This window comes from Xiphophorus maculatus, chromosome 10 (genome assembly GCF_002775205.1).
Source record: "Xiphophorus maculatus strain JP 163 A chromosome 10, X_maculatus-5.0-male, whole genome shotgun sequence".
Taxonomy (NCBI): Eukaryota; Metazoa; Chordata; class Actinopteri; order Cyprinodontiformes; family Poeciliidae; genus Xiphophorus; species Xiphophorus maculatus.
In genome coordinates this window covers 3,662,693-3,682,788 of record NC_036452.1, presented here as the reverse complement: position 1 = coordinate 3,682,788, position 20,096 = coordinate 3,662,693, and the positions used below count along the sequence as shown (strand labels likewise).

The window sequence follows — 20,096 nt, the reverse complement described above, 5'->3', positions numbered from 1 at the left end:
AGATATTTAAGGGGTTTAAATCAGGGCTTATTCATGTGTTAAAATGGACCCATCATAGGGCAGACTTAAATCCAACTGAGACTTTCACCCAGGCAGACTGAACTTGAGGTGATCAAAACTCTTGTCTCTAGTTGTGCAAAGATAGTAGAGGGGAAACCTAAAAGGCTTCCTGCTGCAACCGCAATAAAAAGTGGTTGAGGAACTCAGGGGGCTGAGGACAAATACATGCTGCACTTATTAGATTTGTTGTAGTGAATACTTTTCAAAAATAAATTTCCAAAATATATGCATAGTTACATACTTACAGCCTACTTCTACCGCATACAATGCAAAAACACAAAATCTTAAAAAGTATTTTTGGTCTAGTTTCTAATGCAAATATTTTAATACACTTGAAATAAGACAAAACTAACCAACAAGTAACTTTCAGCAAGATATCAGAGCTTGTTTTGATTCAATAATTCCTTAATATTGATGAAAAGTACCAGTTCCAATGAAAGATAATTTCAACTAAAACATGGGAAATATTTCTTGTTAGAATTTTTAATAGTGATTTTGCATTCTAGTTATGGTCTAGTTTTGTTGGTCTGTCATATAATCTAAATAGAATAGGATGGGGATTGAAGATTAATGTAATGAGACAAAATGTGACAGACACTACGTAGAGCAAACCTTGGTCCACATGCTTTACATGTTCCCCATTCTGGCCCAACTGATTTAAATAATTACATTACCCCTTTAGAAAGTCTCCAGTTGCTGCAGAAGCCTGATATTTACAAGGTAAGCCAGGTGTTCAGCAGCACTGAAACATCTAAAATATGTAGGACAGAGGGCCATGAGGACCACCGTTGATGAGCTCTGATGTAGACCATACACTAATAGTTCACAGTGGGGCTTGTGGAGCATTTGACATTTAAAACCTGCCCTTAAAGTTGCACTATTGAACATTTATTTAAAAAAAATTTTGTTTTATATATGCTAAAACTGTCTGTGTGTCATGAATGTTTGATATGACACAGATAATTTGTGAAAGAATCAAGCTCCTCCACCTCCTCTCTGTGTTGCTATTGTCATCTGAAGAAATGCACCACTCCTGGGAAAACACATCCAATCAAAGCCAGGAGCAATGTCTTAGTGCTGTCAATCAGGCTCATGTAAGTACTGCTCAATGTGCGATTGGCAGAGAAACAATTTACGAAACGGTTTCGAATCGCAAGCTCTGGAAAAGACTGGATGTTTTATATTTGACATGCACACTCACAGCTGGGTGATGGGTAGGAGTCTTGAAACCGAAAAAAAAGTGAGTAAGCTTTATCACTGATGAGCAACAGCTAGTGGGGCGGTTCACTTCCTGAGCTGGGGGCTAAATTAGTCAACAAAAGGCTGAGACTCGACCGAGAAGTGAAACAGAAAAACACATAATCTACCAGCAGATGAACCTGCTGCAAGTTTCCAATTATTTAGGCAGAATCAGTCTTAGTGTTGACATTTTTATCGAAATATAATTCAACTAAAATCTGTTAGCTTATTTGAGCTGAATGCAATTTCTTTTTATCTTTCCTGCTTCACCAAGACATAAGCAACACATAACATATATTCTTGATAACCAGCTCACAGGGACTGCCTTATACAGAACTAGCATGCAGACTTGACTCTCAAACAGGATGAGAATATTGAGGAAGTCCAAGAAAAGCAGAAATGTTCCGTTTTATTTTTACTTTTGTGTTGTGAAGAGGCTTGAAAGACCGACGTATGACTAGACAGATGGCTAAATTATACATTTATCCCCATGTAGATTATTTTAACTCTCTGGTCAGAAATACAGTGGATATAAATATCTGTGGTTCAGTATGCGAGAATAATTATTATTAAAATATTTGATAGATAATTCAACTTGATAAGCAGAGATACCCAGGTATGATGCTACTTGGCCTGCTAAAGGCTAGCTTGCAATCTAGAAAGACTGTAAATTGTCTCCACTGTCCATATTAATGCATATTGAGATATATTAAGTGTGTACATGAAAGAAAAAAATCATTCATAGAAGTGGTGTATTTGGGGAATTTAATGATTTGCATGTGGTATATTGCATATATTGGTTCTTGGAGTCATTGTTTCTTCATGGTACAGCAAGGAAAACAGTTTTCAGAGACTCTCCTCCTCCCCCTAATATGGCTGTTGATTCATTCATTTTTGCAAGGAGTTGCCCGATACAAATGCATGTCATGCATTTCAGATTTTTATCTGCATTTTCCATTTAATTTTAAAGTAATTAGTTTCTTTTTTGTTTAGTTTATAACATAATAAAACACCAGAGAAGACTTTCAAGATGGTATGATTGGTTTTTTTGTTGTTGTTTTGTTTTTGTTTTGTTTTTTTTGCCAGAGATAGTGCTTCTTATATAGTGAAGCATCAATGTTTGCTTCTGCTTATTTTGTACAAACTTTTCTTTCTTTTTTTCTGCAAAGTTCACTGAAAGTGAGGATGTTGGGTAAAACGTCCTGCATGGATCCCCACCTTCTCCTCCATACACACACTCTTGCACATAAACACACTGCCTCAGAAAGCTGCATGCAAACAGCAGTGTGTGTTGATTGTTATCTGTATAGTTCATGAGTAAAACAGACCAAAGCACCAGATGTTTGATGCAAAAGTAATTAGAAGCTATTAGTGAATACTAGTTATATACTCAAACACAAAATCTTAGGATTTTTGCTTTAGTTTCTAGTGCAAATATCTAAGTACACTTGAAATAAGTCAAAACTAATTTACAAGTAACTTTGCAGCAAAACAAAGGAGCTTGTAAATAATTTCTTAGTCTTGATTAAAAACATACTCGTTCCATCGGCAGATTATTTCACTTATAATAATAAATTTATTCTATGTTACAAGTGAAATCATCTGCTCATGGAGCTAGTACTTTTGATCAGTATTAAGGAATCATTGACTTTAAAGAAGTTCCTATAACTTGCTTTTAAGTGTACTAAGATATTTGTGCCACATAGACCAAAAATACTTGTAAAGATTTTGTGTTTTGATGTAAATTAAGCAGCATCAGTAATTCATCAAAAGCACAGTAGAAAGATTGCGCTTACTTCAGGAAGAGAACTGCTGCTGATCTATCTGGGCAACAACAAACGCTCACACACTGTTGCTTTTAAGGATGTGACTTAATTTCTTCATTTCCAGATTAAGAAAAATGACCAAACCCACAGAGGGAGATGGAAGAACAATGCCTTATTAGGACATGACCTGATTGCTTCAGGATTTCTAGTTAAAACAACTCGAACACAGATGACCAAAAATAGACTCTGTTATCTCCACCCATTGCTTTACTGTGATCTAATAAAAGCTGCTAGACCTCACACTAACATTTTAAAAAAAGACAAATGAAAATATTTCTCTTCTGAGTTGAAAGTGACCCTGTTGTAACTCCTCCTACGTCAGGGAAAACGTAATGCACTCCCTCTCAGTTTAAATTGCTTGACCAGAGTGGAAATCATACTTTTAGTTTGAGCTCAATGCCAGAAACACAATGGACTGGATAATTACTGTGGCACTTTTCTGTTCAGGTAAGGAAAGTTTGTGTCTTCTGATTTTATGCAGATGTTTTAAGTAATCTGCTAGTGTGAGAACTGTAATTATTTGATGGAAGCTGCAGACAGTAAAATAAGTTTATGTTTTATCTATTATTTCTTGGACGCCTAAAAAAAACAAACACAAAAATGACCTAGAAGTACAAGACATAAGAACATTTGAAATAGCTTTTGTGTATCATCCAAAGATAAAATGTAACAAAAGTAAAGTTTATTGTGTTGCAATTGTGGTAGGAATTTGTGTGGTAACCTGTTCAAACCCCCACTCTGCAAATGTGTGAATAACTAAATGTAGTGTGAAGCGGTTTCAAGTGCTCTAAACTTAATAAAGCGCTAGGCAAGTACAGGCTATTTCCGTTTTAAGTCTTTTGGTGCAATAGAGCAGACAGCCACTTTAATTCCTTAAGATGATGAAATCTTGATCACTTTTCAGTCTGAGAGAGAAACGTTTTCTACTTGCATTTGGGTTTGCTTCCTTTATCTTTTGGTGATTTATCATCAGTATGCATGTTAAAAATGGTCATTGCATTTAATTGTGTTAAATGCAACTGTGTAACTGTAACTGTATTAAATTCCCTTCACGATGTTCTTCATGATGACAAATATTTTCTTTTACTTAGTCCATACGTTCCGACAGTTCTTAAGGTGTTGGACTTTTTTCTTTGGAATTATTTAGAACTTTTCTTAAGAATAAGCAACGTGAATCTATTAACAAGAGTCAACGGTTCCTCTTGCAAATGAGACTTTTATCTGTGTGTGGTTTGAACCTGGTTAAATAAAGGAAATATTAAAAATGAAATCATGTGAAAATGTTAAGATTGCCTGAGTGAGCTGGTGGCAAAAGCAAACAGAGAACAGCTGAACTTTTAATGGTGTCTCTTGGATGAAAGCTTTTAAATGCAGGTTTTCTGTAAAAATAATTAAAAACATTTTACTGTCACAATCTTCGTGGCGGTGGCTGAGTAGCAACCCAATACAGGAAAATGGGAGGCAGAAGGGAAGTGAAAATATATGAGACAAAAAAAAAAATTAAGACAAGGAAATGTATAATAAATGTATAACAAACCAGAAAGAGGAAGACGATGAGTTACACATGGCAGGCGGGGCTGACAAAGCAGATGAACCAGCAGTGACTAAAGAACCAAAAAGGGAACATATTCTGAGATGAACTGATGGGTGGAACAAGAACCAACCGAGAAGCAGATGAGAGAGCTGTCAGAGAATGAATAGCCAAACACAGACCGGTAACTAATAAGCGGTACACGACTACAACACAACTAGGCGTAAAAGACTGAAAACCAACAGGAGACTGAGATATTTAGAAATGGTACAAGAACAGGAAACACAGAACAGAAATGCCCAGACCATACGCTTTCCAACACTTCATCTGAAGTGTTGGAATCGGTTCCAACAGCTCAAATCAAGTTTATTTGCATAGCATATTGCAGCACCAAGGCAGTTAGAAGTGCTTTACATCACACAGTCATCGACTATGAAACAAGTAATTAGGGGTTCCTTAAGTTTTGTTAATTTTGTGAGATCGTGATTGATCGATACTTACATGTGAAGCCGATCTTACCCAACGATCTTATCTACCTCAGCAAAGGTCTAAAAGTCAACCACTGTCCTCTTCTAGACAGGCCCACCAGGTCGTGTGTGCTTTTTTCCAATTAACAACCGTCAGCCCCCTGTTGCCAACTCAGCGACTTTATGGCTATTTTTAGCAACAGTTCAGACGAAAAAAGGAATCGGCAAAAGTCAGAGAATCGGCAGGTCAGACTTTTTAAAGAGCAAAAAATCAGCGGTTGGCCAAAAAACTGCAATCGGTGCCCTCCAACAAGCAATAGACTTTGCATTTTGTCAAATGTCATCATCAAAATCGTCAAGAAAAAACATCAGATATGTTGATAAATGTTTCACTTAAAACAAATGAAAGGCAACTCTCAACAGGTGGGTTTTTAGTTTAGATTTAAAGGCACTCAGTGTTTCAGGTGTTTTTGCTGTTTTCTAGAAGTCTGTTCCAGATTTATGGTGAATAGAAGCTGAATGCTGCTTCTCCATGTTTGGTTCTGGTTCTAGATGCACAGCAGACCAGAACCAGAAGACCTGAGAGCTCTGGAAGGTTGCTATGACAACAGCAGATCTTTACTGTGTTGCTAAGCCGTTCAGTGATTTATAAACCAACATCAGTATTTTAAAATCTATTCTCTGAGCTACACAGAGCCAGTGGAGGGACTTTAAAACTGGGGAGATGTGCCCTAACTTCCTGGTTTTAGTCAGAACATGAGCAGCAGCGTTTTGGATCAGCTGCATCTGGGGAATTAATTTTTGTAGGCAGACCTGTGAAGACACCGTCGCAATAATTGATGCAACTGAAGATAAACATATAGTTGAGTTTCTCTAGATCTTGCTGAGACATTAGTCCGTTAAGTCTGGACATGAGGTGGTAGAAGGCCGAGTTTGCAACCGTCTTTATGAGACTCGGAACGTTCAGGTCTGACTCCATCACTACACCAAGATTTTGGGAATGATCACTAATTTCTATTTGTGATAACTGAAGCTGTGTGCTGACTCTGTATCGTTTCTCTTTGGGTCCAAAGACAGTAACTTCAGTTTTGTTTTGGTTCAGCTGGAGAAAGTTATGGCACATCCAGGTATTTATCTATTCTAACCATCTGTTCAGTGCTTGGATGGGTTCAGAGTCACCAGGTGACACGCTTTGTAGTGAATCAGAGGAGCCAAATCCCATTGAGTGAGAGCCAGCTCCTCCCTTCTTTACCATTTGCTGCTCAGCTCTCACTCTCAGAGACTTCACCCTGCTCACTGCAGAGATTTGTTTTGATTGGCAAGACGTTGGTCTAATTCGGTTCTAAAAGGATGTAAATCTCACCCCAGGTAACATTACTAATTTTAAAAATATGAAGCTGAATTGATTGTGGAGAAAGAAAATCCAATAAACACAATCCTGTTATACAGGAAACATCCTTCAATATTAGGCAAAAACATATTTGGGAGCAAAATCCATTTCAGTTTTTAAAGTAAAAAAATAACAAGCCAGTTGCATGATACAGCTTAAATATTAAAACCTGACTGCAATGTTCAACTTACACTGTTAACTTTATTGTTTCCATTTCTTGTGACATTTGAAAAGTTTGGTCTTTAGTGCTTCCTAGTGGTTAAACAAAGACATTGCAGAACATGTTAGTTCTCTCCTGCAGTCTTCACCAAAATATTAGTGTCATTAAAACAGAATAATCTAACAAATAGTAAAAGAAAAACCATAATAGCTTTGAATTAAAGGGATTCTGTGGATTTTTTCTTCTTTTTTTCCCCTCAGTGCTAAAAGCTGCCGTCGGCTTTAATGTTGATTCTGGGTCTTGGAAAACCCTGAGTCAGTCTGATGAAAGTTTTGGCTACCAGGTGGTGCAAAGACAATCAGGGTGAGTCAACTTGATTTAATTTTTTAAAACTTTTGCAACATGTTGTAACCAATGTTTGTCTGTGTTTCTCTCAGTCTCCTTGTCAGCGCCCCACTACTACAGTACGAAGGGAATAGAAGGGGACGGATATATCAGTGCAACACAGGAGGCAGTTGTAGCAATCTTGTTGCTCTAGGTAGGAATCACTTTACTCCTGATATTGTGAACGCACAAATTTCACAATAAATATATTTAAACTTACAAATTTTATAAGCTGATCTCATGACCAGATGTTGTATGCACCAGGAGCTCAAAGGAAAGATCTTGCACTAAATACTGAATAATGTCAAACATGCAGCCCAGTAAACAAGTATTTCCTCCATCAAACTTATTTGTTTCAGCTGAAGTTTTAATATCAGACTAAGGTAATGTAATATCCAGTGAACATTCAGGTTTAGGGGAAATTATTGGCTTCTCTATTTACTGTGTTTAATGCCAACATTTATTTGATGCCATAAAAAGGAAAAAAAATCCGTAAGGGTGAAATAATCTTTCTTATTAAAAGGTCAACCTTACCTTCTCATTTTTATATCTTGTTGCCATTTGATTAAAAATATAGCAGACATTTCCCTTTAACAGCTTCCTTTTTCTTTTTATGGTTTAAGGTTTATGGATCAACATTCGGCTAAGCCAACCTTTGACCAAACTGGTGTTATAAGAGCTTCAGTTGAGAGACATTTAGATTAAAACAAAGTGAAATGCTGCAAATTACTGTATTTTATGGAGACAATTCTTAATGAGTGATAATTTTGTCAAGTCGTCACCACCAGTGATTGTTTTTACAGAGCAAAGAGCTGCTGTCAACATGTCTCTTGGTTTGGCGATGGCAAATGATCCGTCAACACAAAACACAATGGTGAGAGGGTGAGATGCAGAAAATGATGACTAAGTAATGGATGAAAATGTAAAGGTATATTATTCACAAATTTCCCAGGTCTGTGGTCCAACCATTCCCAGAGACTGTAAAACTATCACCATGTACAACGGTTTGTGCTATGAGCTCAATCCAGATAATACGTTTGTAAAGTCTTACCCGTCTGCCACTGAAGGTAAGTACAGTGAACCTTTTCCATCATAATTATGTCACTGCTTCTGTAAACTGGAGGTTAACTTTCTCATTAGCACACTTGAATAATGGTCAGGAAACCTGTCTGGATCTCTGATTTCTTTTCACAGAGTGTCAAACCCAAACTGACATTGCATTTCTGCTGGATGGCTCAGGGAGTGTATCTGGTGTTGATTTCAGGAGAATGAAAACATTTGTGAAAAATCTGATCAGAACATTCCTGGGAAGAGATACACAGGTGAGACTTATAACTTCATCAAAAACCTTGTTGTTGCTTTTCTAAGTGTACATCTCCTTTAAGGTCATTGCTGCTTTTAATTTACTGTAGTTGATTTTTATTGAAAGTTGTTTTAACTTCATATCCATTTTTTCATTTTTGCAGTTTGCCATTACCCAGTTTTCAGACTCTCCAACAACGCATTACTACTTTAACACTTTTAGAACTTCCAACTGGGAACCTCAAATTGACAACATCCTTCAATTAAGAAGTACAACATATACAGCTAGAGCCATCCAAAATGTTGTGTAAGTATTTCTGACGTGTTAGTGTATAGTTCACCAAATTTTTTCAATATTATTATGAGAAAGCTTAAATAAACAAAATTAAATTTGATCATGAAAAGTTTAGAAAGTCACTTTTTCTGATTAAAAGACATGTTGTTTCAGGAGGTAATGTAGTTTTTACCCATTAGGAAAAATTATTATGAATGTAACTCGAAAAAGATTCTAGACAGGTTGATTATTTTTTACTCAGTTTGTTTACATAAAAAGAGCTATACTACTACCCTTGTCTTTAATATATTGTAAGGAAACTAAAAATATTTACTTTTGTCTACTTGACATACATACATACATACAAAAAAACCAGATGAAACTACTTAATAAAATATGAGAAAGGTAGACTTAAAAGGAGATTAAATCTGTGCACTTATTGCATGATTGTGGGTCAAAATAAAGAAAATGTTTTTAGACAAAGGTATTTGCAGCCCCGATGTGCTAAGTAACGCTATATAAAGTATTTTCTGCCGGAGGTGGTCAGACTTCATACACAAGTAGCCTCTAGAGTGGTGAGACTTAAATGAATATGTTTTTTAGCAATCGAGTGACCTTACGACTATTATTGCTACTTGTTAAATATTGTGGTTTGTGTTTTTTTGTTATTGTTTTCATTTTTAATCCAGGACAATATTTAAATATTTCTGAAAACCACAACATTGGTAAAATAAAGGCTATGACATGTAGGATGGAAACAACCCAACACTCCAGTTTGTTCACACTACATTTTATAAAAGAGAGAGAAAACAGGGGCAGAGATGGAGGAACACAAATAATAATAATCATTTATTTTTTTAACAGGGACGACGTCTTCTCACTACAAAGGGGTTACAGGTCAAATGCGAAAAGAATTTTAATAGTGATTGCAGATGGAGTATCTCATGATCGCCAAGACTTACCAGCAGCAGCAGAGTCAGCTGATCGAAAAAACATTCTTCGATTTGCTATTGGGGTAAGCAGCATCTATTAATTTTCTTTTACAATTACATGCAAACATAAATGTCTGTTTCGAAAAGAACTACTGCAGTATAATGTTTTACTCACATTGTATTTCTGCCTCTAGGTGGGGAACGCATTCAATAGTCCAGAAGCAAAAGAAGAGCTCAGAGCGATTGCATCTCAACCTGCAGACAATTTTATGTTTGAAGTGGGAAGCTTTGATGCTCTTGACAAAATACGGGACAAGTTGCAGGCCAAAATTTTTTCCATTGAAGGTATAAATGTATGATTTAATATCTGAAACATTTGTTAATTTTTCAGCATGATGAATACATTTTGTTTCATAGCTTACAGTGGCTAGTTAGAAATATGAAAGACAAATGTATTAAACTACTAAGTAATGACAGTATTTAAGTTATTGTGCTCCTTATTTGCCAAAGTCTGTAAGTCTGTGGTGTAGAGGAACTCTAAAGAACTCTGTAAAATAATATTTAATGTTTTGAATTTACAGGATCACAAAGTGGTGGAGAGACACTGAAACAGGAAATGTCTCAAGAAGGCTTCAGAGCAGCTTATGTGTCTGGGGTAAATAAGACAAAGTAAAAATTTCAGAGTATTACAGTATTAAAAACAACACATATTTGAAATAAAATGTTCTCTTTGTTCTTGCATTGCAGTATATTCAGATGACTATGGTTGGTGCTAACCAGTGGAAAGGAGGCTACAAGAAATACTTGCTTAGTAATGTTTTAAACACAGTCTCATTTGAGCCATCGTACATTGAGCCTGACAGTTACCTTGGTAAGAACAGAACAGAAATGTGACTTTTTAGGGCTTTTTATCTGCACAATTTTAGTTCGGTATAGCAAAGATAATTCACTGACACAGAGAACTGCTATGTTTGTCTATTAGAAAGCCACTTTTAGGTATTTCAGTCTGTTTAGCAACTTAACTGTCCAAAACATTTAAAAATGTAAAAAGACTATTTTTCCTGAGGTCTCTGACTATTTAACCATTAAACTCCAGGTTATTCCATGGTTGTTGCTAAAACCAGATATGGTCCACTGACAATTCTTGGTGCTCCAAGAAATCAACACAAAGGATTTGTTATGACAGTTTTCAATGAACAACTGAGAGATCAAATCAGACCCTTTGAACGACAGGTAGGTAAAGTACATCCATTCAATAATAAGACAAACAACTATTTTTTTCTCTTTCTGGCATTAAATTAGATCAAACTATTTTTGTTGTAGGTCATCTATGAAAACCAAAGCTATTTCTATTTGCTGAATGACAAATTGACGAAATGTTTTAGAAATTATTTGATTACTTTTTCCAAATTCAGAAACTCAGATCCATTTTCTTTGAACATATACAACTAAGCTGCACACATGTTGACATTCTTGGTGACAAAGGGAATTAATTGAGTAGAGACTAGGATAAGCGTTTCATATGACTTGTGGCCCATCAGGTAACAACACCGGTCTTGTTACTGAACGCTATTACTTTATTATTGTGATCAGATTATAAGAACAACTGTATAAAAAAAGTGAAGGCTTGTTTCTGATGACCATTTCTTCTTGTTTTTTCCAGACTGGTGAATATTTTGGGGCTGAGGTTTGTGCCATGGATGTGGATAATGATGGTGTGACTGATCTAATCCTCATATCCTCTCCGATGTACAAAGACGTTGATAGAGAAGGACGAGTTTATGTCTGTGAATTAAGTAGTTTGGTAAAATACTCTACGTTTATTTTATCTAACCAAAGTTTTTCTCATGTCAAGTTCTGTACTGATAAATGTTGGCAAAACACAACTAAGATTTTCTCATCCCCTCATTTTTCCAGAGTGTGGTTTGTTATTTTGATAATCCATCACAAATAACCACACTAAGAGGTGATGCGTCTGTCAGAGGGAGGTTTGGCTCGTCTCTTGCTGTTCTGCCTGATATAAATGCAGACACATTCAGTGATTTGGCTGTTGGAGCTCCTTTGGAGAATGATGGCCAAGGCAGCATCTACATATTTCAAGGAGAAGGAGGAAGAAAAATAAATCCTACTTACTCACAGGTGAACAAAACACAAACATAAATCACTAAATGTTTTGTTTTTCAAAATGAGTTGAATCTTCACAGTTGGTAGGGTCTTTATTGAATAGAGTTTTCTTTGTTCTTCACATTATTCTGCAAGTTCTCTCCAGGTACTCTGGCTTCCTCCGATAGTCCAAAGTCATTACTGCTAAGTTTAATGCAACCGTTACAGAGAACGGGGGTGGGCTGGTGACCTTTACCCCCAGCCAGTCTACGCCTCTGCACAGACAAGCTGGTAAAAAGAAATGGATGAATGGAACTGATAAAGCAAGATGTTTCTCATTACACAGAGAATTGCTGCATCTGCTGTCCAATCAGGCCTGAAGTTATTTGGCATCTCAATCAGTCAGTCTTCCTACGATCAGAGTCGTGATGGACTTCCTGACTTAGCAGTGGGTTCAAAGGGAAAAGTTGTCATACTCAGGTAAGTTCCCATAATGGCTATTTATTAACACACATCTTCCCTAATTCAACAGATTCTTTGTCATTTGCAACCTAAATATGTTTATGGAACAAAAAGCCTGAATGTTACTGAATAAAGTTGTTAATTGCGTCACAATCTCAAAACAAACAACATGGCCTTTTCTGTTTCTAGATCCAGACCAGTTGTAACAGTGACTGCCACTGTGTCGTTCAACCCAAATTTGATCCCAACTCAAAACCCAGACTGTTCAAAACCACTGCCAGGCAAGGCTACTGTCTGCTTTACTATGAGCAAACTGTCTAATGTGAATGAAGGTACATATATTTAGTTTTTCTATTTGTCCAGCCTTTTATTTAAGAAATTTTAACAAACAAAACACATCTTGCAGCTCAAGCACAGGTTAATTTCACTTTAACGTTGGACGCAAATCGTAAGATACCAAACAACCGAGCTGAGATCAGCAAGGATGTGAGGCACAAGAGTGGATCTCTTAATCTTAATTTAAATAGGAAAGAATGCATTGATGTGGACTTTTTTATTGAGGTAAGTCCTAATGGAAATATTAAAGTAATCTTATTACAACTATATAAGTTTCAACTGTTTCTTAATTAATCACCTTTCTATCTCAATGCCTTGCAGTCTTGTCCAGAAGATGCTCTCAATTCACTCAATAATGAGCTCAGATTCACGTTTGGTGGTTTACCTTCTGGCTCAAACCCTAGACCAAGCCTTTCGCCACAGGTTCAAACCACAACATTTCATTATGTGAGTAAATCCTGTACATCCTGAATCTGAACAGAAAGATATTTACTGAGCTTTAACCTTTCCACAACTTTTGATGAGTTCCTTTCATGGTTACCAGTATGACCGTTTCAGACAAAACATTACATCATGAAGTAATTCAAAAAATATATTGACCTAAATGTAAATTTTTGTTTGAGCAGATCTGTTTAATAGTTCATTGTCCTCCACAGATTGGGTTTGAGATCAGTTGTGGAGCTGACAAAGTGTGTGAAGATAACTTGAAGGTGGATTTTAACTTCACCAAGTAAGAGATTTGTTTCTGGAAGTAAAGCATTGATATGTCTGGTGAACTATACACATTATGTCTGCAAAACGTATACAAACATTTGTATTTGTTTGGCAAAAGTAAGATTTACAAGAAATCTCAGACTGTGCTTCTCATGGTTTATGTCCCAGAAATATTTCTTTTGGCACATGCCCAAATGATCTGACAGCGAGTAGCAAAAACTCACATCTATCATCATACATAAACGCAACTATTGCCACATTTTGAAAAATACTGAGGATTTACTGTATAGTACTCTGCAATATCAAGATCAGAGAAGATGCTATAATGTTTTCACAGTCTTGGCCTCTGTGCTGACTGTTAGTCCAGTTTTGAAGGTCTCTCTGCACTTGGCTTCACCTTGTCATGAAGTCGAGTCACTCCTGGGTTACAATCCAAGAACATTTAATTGTGAGTTTCTTAACAGATAGATAAAACACAACACATTCTCCAGCTCAGCAGCTTCTCTGTTTTGTATCTCCATCTTATTCTGCTGCGCCCCCTAGTGGCTAGAAACAGAACTATTAGTCAAACTACTAGCATCTCCCCCCTTTCACTTCTTCAGTGTCTAAACCCTACTTTACAGTAAAACATCCTTATAATGCAACTCCCACAACACATCAGAAGCATAGAACAATGTGAACTCCTGCTTTTCAGTGGGTGAATAAACTTTTTTCCTGTTTATTTTTTACATAGAACAAACTTTTAAACACGGCAAATGTTAAATTAAAAATTGATTCTGCAGTATCTGCCATCAAAATTGCCCTTAAAACTGTTAATCATCACAATGTAAATCATTGATCTCATTTTGATTTATCATGAGATTACTTGCATAATGCCACAGGCTAACTGACAAACGACTCTTCACTTTCCCCCTGTTGCTAGGCGAGTCTGTGAAAGCATGTACTCTCATTGTGTTTCTTTTAGGCATAAATCGCTTCATAATAGCCCTATTCATCATCTGCCGTGAACGTAAAGATGCTAAATATTAGCCAAGTCATCTTTGCCCATCACATAAAGAAGTGTATTTACTTGTACTTCACCATCTTCCTGGTCAAGCCTTGTAGCGATTCTACGATGACGGCTGGGTAAAGTCTGACTGTTCCGGCGAATGGCACACCGCCATTTTGATGCTTAAATCTTCCCCTTGACTGACTGCTGACACCATGTCACGCAGTTGAGCCACTGATTAATTCGTATCCAGGAAGATTTATTTGTGGGTTTCGTTCTTCACAAGAGAGCAAAACACGTCGGCCATTATTGTCCAGCTCAATTTCTTCTCCGTTTTACATCTCTTTGTCTTATTCTGCTGTGCCCCCTAGTGGTAAGGAAAAGAACTACTATGCATTTGTCTTCTTACTATTATTATTTCTTTTTATGATGGCTGGCAAGCAAGGTTTAGATGTGCATTACCGCCACATGTAGGAATGGAGTGTGGATCGATATGCAATTTTTAAAAGTAAGAGTAAACAAATAACATCCATCCATCCACCCATCCATCCATCCATCCATCCATCCATCCATCTTCTGTACATTCTTGTCCCTAGTGAGGTTGGGAGGGGTTCTGGTCCAAATGTTTTGGGCAAGAGGCAGAGTCACCCTGGACAAAGTAACCACATTCTCTCTATTAATTTTACTTCTTAAGGTGCCCTAACAAAAAACAATAAGATTCAAAACAGAAAAGTGTATACAAAACGGCTTGTATATTCAACTGTAATTGGTTTTCCTGTAATCTACATACCAGTTCCTTTCTCTCAATTGAAAACTTGGGACAGAACAATAAGACATCTTTGACTGTCTCTTGGAAACAAAAGTCACATTTTCCTGTGGGACGTTTTTCCATTTTAAATAATCTACTGTCTAACACTGTCCGACCAAAATGTAGACTGGATAGTAAATTATATCACAATCTTTATGCACCTGTCGTTTATCATGTTTTTTCAGATCCTCAGTGGTTAAAGTCGGCATAGATGAACTTTTGAATGTGACTGTCTTTGTGAAGAACAGAGGAGAAAACTCGTACAACAGTCGCATTACTCTCACATACCCAGTTGGGCTCTCCTACAGGAAGGTTACACCTCTGGAAGTAAGGCACTAATATTCATTTATGTTGGTGAAGCTGCTGCAACAAGCTGATAATCTGTGTTTTATTGCAGGGAAGAATTGAATGCAACTCTGTGGACAGTGAGGATGGTGTAACAAAAGGAAAGACAGTCTGTAGCGTCGACAAACCAATATTCAAAAGCAACTCCATGGTTAGTTTGTGCTGCTGCTTCACTCATTATTTAACTAAAAGAGGAAGTCATCTGATCCCTCTTTCATTTCCTTTTTAGGCAATCTTCATCGTCTCATATGGTTTCAACACCAACAGTGATCTTAGTAGAAAGATCGAAGTGACTGCGAAGGCCACCAGGTGCAACTCAAAGAGTTTAAGGTGCAGCTCTTTGATGCTGAACTTTTAACTAATTTTTTATTTGATCTTTTTCTTATAGTGACAATGAGCGTCACTCCTCTTCTAGTGAGGTCGACAAAAAACAGGAGATTGATGTCAAGTACAGTGTTTTTGTCACAATTGAAAGGTTTGTTAACTCAAGCAAATAATTTATTATTTAAAAAATCCACAATAGTTTCAATATATTTTATTAAATGAATGCATGAAATGTATGCTCAGCTCCCTCAGCTACAACAATTTCACATTTGGCGAAAATGCTGCTCAAAAACCACTTGAGCAAAAAATAAAGGTAAAAGAAAATTTTATTTGGATCAGTAATATATTCTACATTCTGGTTCAGTCATTATATAATTTGGGTTCTTTGTGTTTTATTCCCAATTCTCTTAGGTTTTTAACACTATCAGACCACTAAATTTGACTGTGGTGATCAAAGTTCCGGTAAAACTTGGTGGCAAAGACATCTGGATGGACATGAGCAGTTTTCAGGTGACAAATGCTACAAACTAGAACTGATTAAATGTAAATAATACTTAAACTGATGAGATGGAGCTCTGTTTTCAGATTCCAGACTGTCAGAGAAGCAGAGATGAAGAACCCACTGTCACTGATTTTGTTGATAAGATAAAAGAAAAGAAAATATTGGTATGTATGTCTTTACTTACCAATTAAGCTCCTTTATTAAGGAGAGGAATTGAGTGTAACTCTGTGGACAGTGAGGATGGTGTAACAAAAGAAAAGACAGTCTGTCTTTAAGTATTATGTCCTTAATAAAGGAGCTTAATACTTAAATTATTAAGGAGTATTAAGCTCCTTTATTAAGCTTAAGAGTATTAAGCTTCTCCTTAATAAATGAGTAGCTCTCAAAAATGTACATAAATGTTATGCTATTTCCTAATATTTTTCACATAATGTGACGTATCTTGTGTATTTAAACTGTAAATTCATGAGAGGTTTAATTGTGTTCATTTCAAAGAACTAATTAATACTTATTTAAACTGTCTTTTTTGATTCAGTTTTTGCATTTAGTCTTCTTAAATTCCCACAGTTAATCAGTATCATGCATCTTTAATTTTGGTACAGGACTGCACCGTAGCAAAGTGCAGAGTGTTCAGGTGCTACCAGTTCATGGAAAGGAACAAGGACAAAACGTACACCATCTCTGCAAACATCAGCTCAAGATGGATAGAACAGGTAATTGATGTGAAGTTGATGTAGATGCGCTAACTAGCTTGTAAATTGTAAAATAAATAAATAAAGTAGGACAAAAAAGCTCATAGTCCCTGATGTGTTTCTCTCTCAGATCGGACTTTTATCTGCGAAGTTCCTCCTGACCAGTACAGCCAGTCTAGAGTATGATGAGAACCAGTATATCTTCTTCTCTACAACCTCTAACAGTGACCCTCCTGTTCACAAGGTGACAGCATGTTGCTATCAACATCTTAGTACCAATCAGACCTTAAGGGTTTTATTTGAAACGTCTAAACCTCTCATTTTCAGATTGAAGCAGAGGTAGAAGTGTTTCCTAAACCAGATTTCACTAAAGAGATTATAGGAGGATCTCTGGGAGGGTTGGCCTTTCTGGCTTTACTTACTGCCGGTCTGTACAAGGTGAGTCAACTAAGATTTTATTAAAATCTCCATGATTTCCAGTTGAAAGTAATTGACAAAACATGACCAGTAATTTCTAACAAGCAGATTTCTTAATTTTTCTTTGCAAATTTCCCATTTTCAATGTTTTCATGCTTTCCCTTCTGTCTCTTCTGCATCTAAAAACAGCCCAAGTGCTTCACCCAGACATTTTCTGGGAATAACTGAGTGCCTCTTAGTGTCTGGAAAATTAGCCATTTCAAAAACAGCTGATGCTGAGTAATATTGTGGTGTTACCTAGCAACCCCAGCACACCCCAGCACATTTGGTCAGCTGGTTTTACTCGCAGTACAATGGCTGCTGGAAAAGACAAGAGTTTTGTTGTTGACTTACCATCCAGAAACCACTTGCTGCATTTTTGTTGATTGTGCAGGAGGCCCCGCTTTTGCTTTTCAAAGATATACAGTACAGACCAAAAGTTTGGACATACCTTTTAATTCAATGAGTTTCCTTTATTTCCATGACTATTGACATTGTAGATTCACACTGAAGGCATCAAAACTATGAATAACACATGTGGAAATATGCACTAAACAAAAAAGTGTAAAACAACTGAAAATACCCCTTATATTCTAGTTTCTTCAAAGTAGCAACCTTTTGCTGTGATTACTGCTTTGCACACACTCTGCATTTTCTTGATGAGCTTCAAGAGGTCATCACCTGAAATGGTTTTCACTTCATAGGTCAACCTGCCCTGTCAGGTTAATAAGTGGGATTTCTTGCCTTATAAATAGTTATGAAAATAAAGAAAACCCATTGAATTAGAAGGTGTGTCCAAACTTTTGGTCTGTACTGTATGTTTGCAACCATTGTTGTGAGCAAGTGTAAATGTCGATTTGGTGGGACGTGGCTAGTTGCCGCTTATTTAGATTTAAAGTGAGAGGAGACCTTACAACAACTAATTTTGAAAGGAGCTCAAAAAATTCAGAACTGAGCAGACTGAAATCTTTGATTTTGTGCAAATGAACGTTGTCTGCACCGCCCACCATATTCAAGGAAGCGTGATAAGTCACCGTTAAATGTTTATCTTAAGCCTTCCCTCATTTATCTTGTTCTCTCTTTCCTGTGTTGCTCTCAGGCTGGATTTTTCAAGAGCAAATACAACCAGATGATTAGTGAGAATGAAGGAGGAGAAGCAGAACTAGGAGCTGAAGGAGCAGCTCCCACAAATGGATAAAATTTCCAGTACATTTGCGATGATCATTGTTTCTATGAAATGTATCTGATGGTCGTTTAATTTAGTGAATGTACCAAACACAGTGTGTGTTTTTCAAACCATTCCCTGTGTTATTTTGTACATATGAGTTTGAACAATGAACCAGTAAATCTGTGCAGAATTACTGGTAATAATGTAGCTTCTCTTAATGTTAGGAAGTGATGATATACTTGCTTTTGTAAAAAAAAAAAAAAACTAACTCTGATTGTGGACATTTAATAGAGCTGTGCTGCTCAAAGTTACTGTGGATTAAAGTGTAATGCATAATGATGAACTTGTGAAGGGATCTGAAATATCCACAACTGCAATGTAATATTTCTGAAGCTTTGTTTGTTTGCTTTGGACTTTCAGGTGAAATTTGTTTCGTCTTGACTAGTTTAATTTATGGTGGACAAAAAAAACATAACAGTATTCAGTGATTTTTAAACATTTTAAAACACAACATGCTTAAAGTTATATGAAGGCTAAAAAATGTGTTTGTGCTGTACAAAAGGATTTATACTGCTTTGATTAAAAATAAAGAACAATTTATATTAATAAAACAACTTTCTTGTATTGTGTTGTTCATTAAATAATTCAGATATTTTATTTAAGGAAGAATAAAGATCAGATTTTATTGTCCTGTGTGACGTTTTGTGATTTACAATGTGTAATGTGGGAAACTGTACTATTAAACTACAGAGTGGCAGGAATCACTTGAAAAAAATATTTATTTAAAAAATAATTATTTACTCATAAATAACATTTTCATGGCTAAAATTTTATTTGGATCATAACTAATAAATTTAAAATTACTGGTCATGCATTAATCCTTCTTTTCCAGCTAAAAGTATAAAATCAAAGCTAAAAACAAAATCAACATTGTTGAGCTTTACATCATATTGTAATTTTATCAAGTCTTCAAACCTGGACTGTTGCCTTGATTCTTACATGAAAGTTTGAGAAATCCTTTAATCTCCATGGCAACCTTTCAGCTGCGCAAAACGCCTGGCTGGACCTAGCTCCGCCTTCCAGACACAGCTCCTCCTCAGAGCTGCAGTTTCACTACTCCTCCTCCACTCAGCTCCTTACGACTAGCCCACAGCAATTAGCCAACACCTGGTAGAACTGCTGAGCTCATTATAGGAGCTACTTGTAAGAGAAACTGCTAAAAACGTTGTTAAAGGGTTAATAAAGGAGCCATGTTGGGATGACTATCTGAAGGCCGAGTTTCAGAAAAAAAAGCAGGAGTTTCTTAAAGAGATAGAAGCGCAATTTCAAAGCATTAAATATGGAAGTCAAACTTAAGTCATATTTGATACATATGGCATTTTTATAACAATTAAAGGTAACATAGTCAATTGGTTGTGCTATAAAATGGCAATATGAGCCTGGAAGATGAAAATTACTGAAACGTTGTTTGGCCAGGTGATCAGTGTTTTAAATTCATCCTCCACTGAAAAAATGTACATTTGTTTTAATCCAAGTAAAACATGCATTTTGAACTGCATATGAATTAAAGGTAATGTTAGGACCTAGAAAATGTCTTATTGAAGACAATTTGCAAAAAAGAGGGAAATAATCA

At 36.3% G+C, this 20,096-nt stretch overlaps 1 protein-coding gene across 1 annotated transcript; it reads left to right on the top strand.

Moving 5' to 3' along the window:
* Positions 1 to 3,382: 3,382 nt before the first annotated feature.
* On the top strand, positions 3,383 to 18,727 carry LOC102225401 (integrin alpha-D-like). Its single transcript, XM_023340684.1, has 30 exons — positions 3,383 to 3,572; positions 6,934 to 7,036; positions 7,111 to 7,211; positions 7,861 to 7,931; positions 8,010 to 8,124; positions 8,252 to 8,379; positions 8,524 to 8,666; positions 9,498 to 9,648; positions 9,760 to 9,910; positions 10,147 to 10,220; positions 10,313 to 10,436; positions 10,662 to 10,798; positions 11,229 to 11,369; positions 11,483 to 11,704; positions 12,015 to 12,148; positions 12,320 to 12,462; positions 12,537 to 12,691; positions 12,788 to 12,913; positions 13,123 to 13,196; positions 15,162 to 15,303; positions 15,374 to 15,472; positions 15,551 to 15,630; positions 15,710 to 15,796; positions 15,889 to 15,958; positions 16,057 to 16,155; positions 16,231 to 16,311; positions 16,750 to 16,860; positions 16,970 to 17,083; positions 17,167 to 17,277; positions 18,395 to 18,727. The coding sequence occupies exons 1-30, from the start codon at positions 3,536 to 3,538 to the stop codon at positions 18,491 to 18,493; spliced, it is 3,423 nt and encodes a 1,140-aa protein (XP_023196452.1). The 5' UTR covers positions 3,383 to 3,535; the 3' UTR covers positions 18,494 to 18,727.
* Positions 18,728 to 20,096: the final 1,369 nt, after the last annotated feature.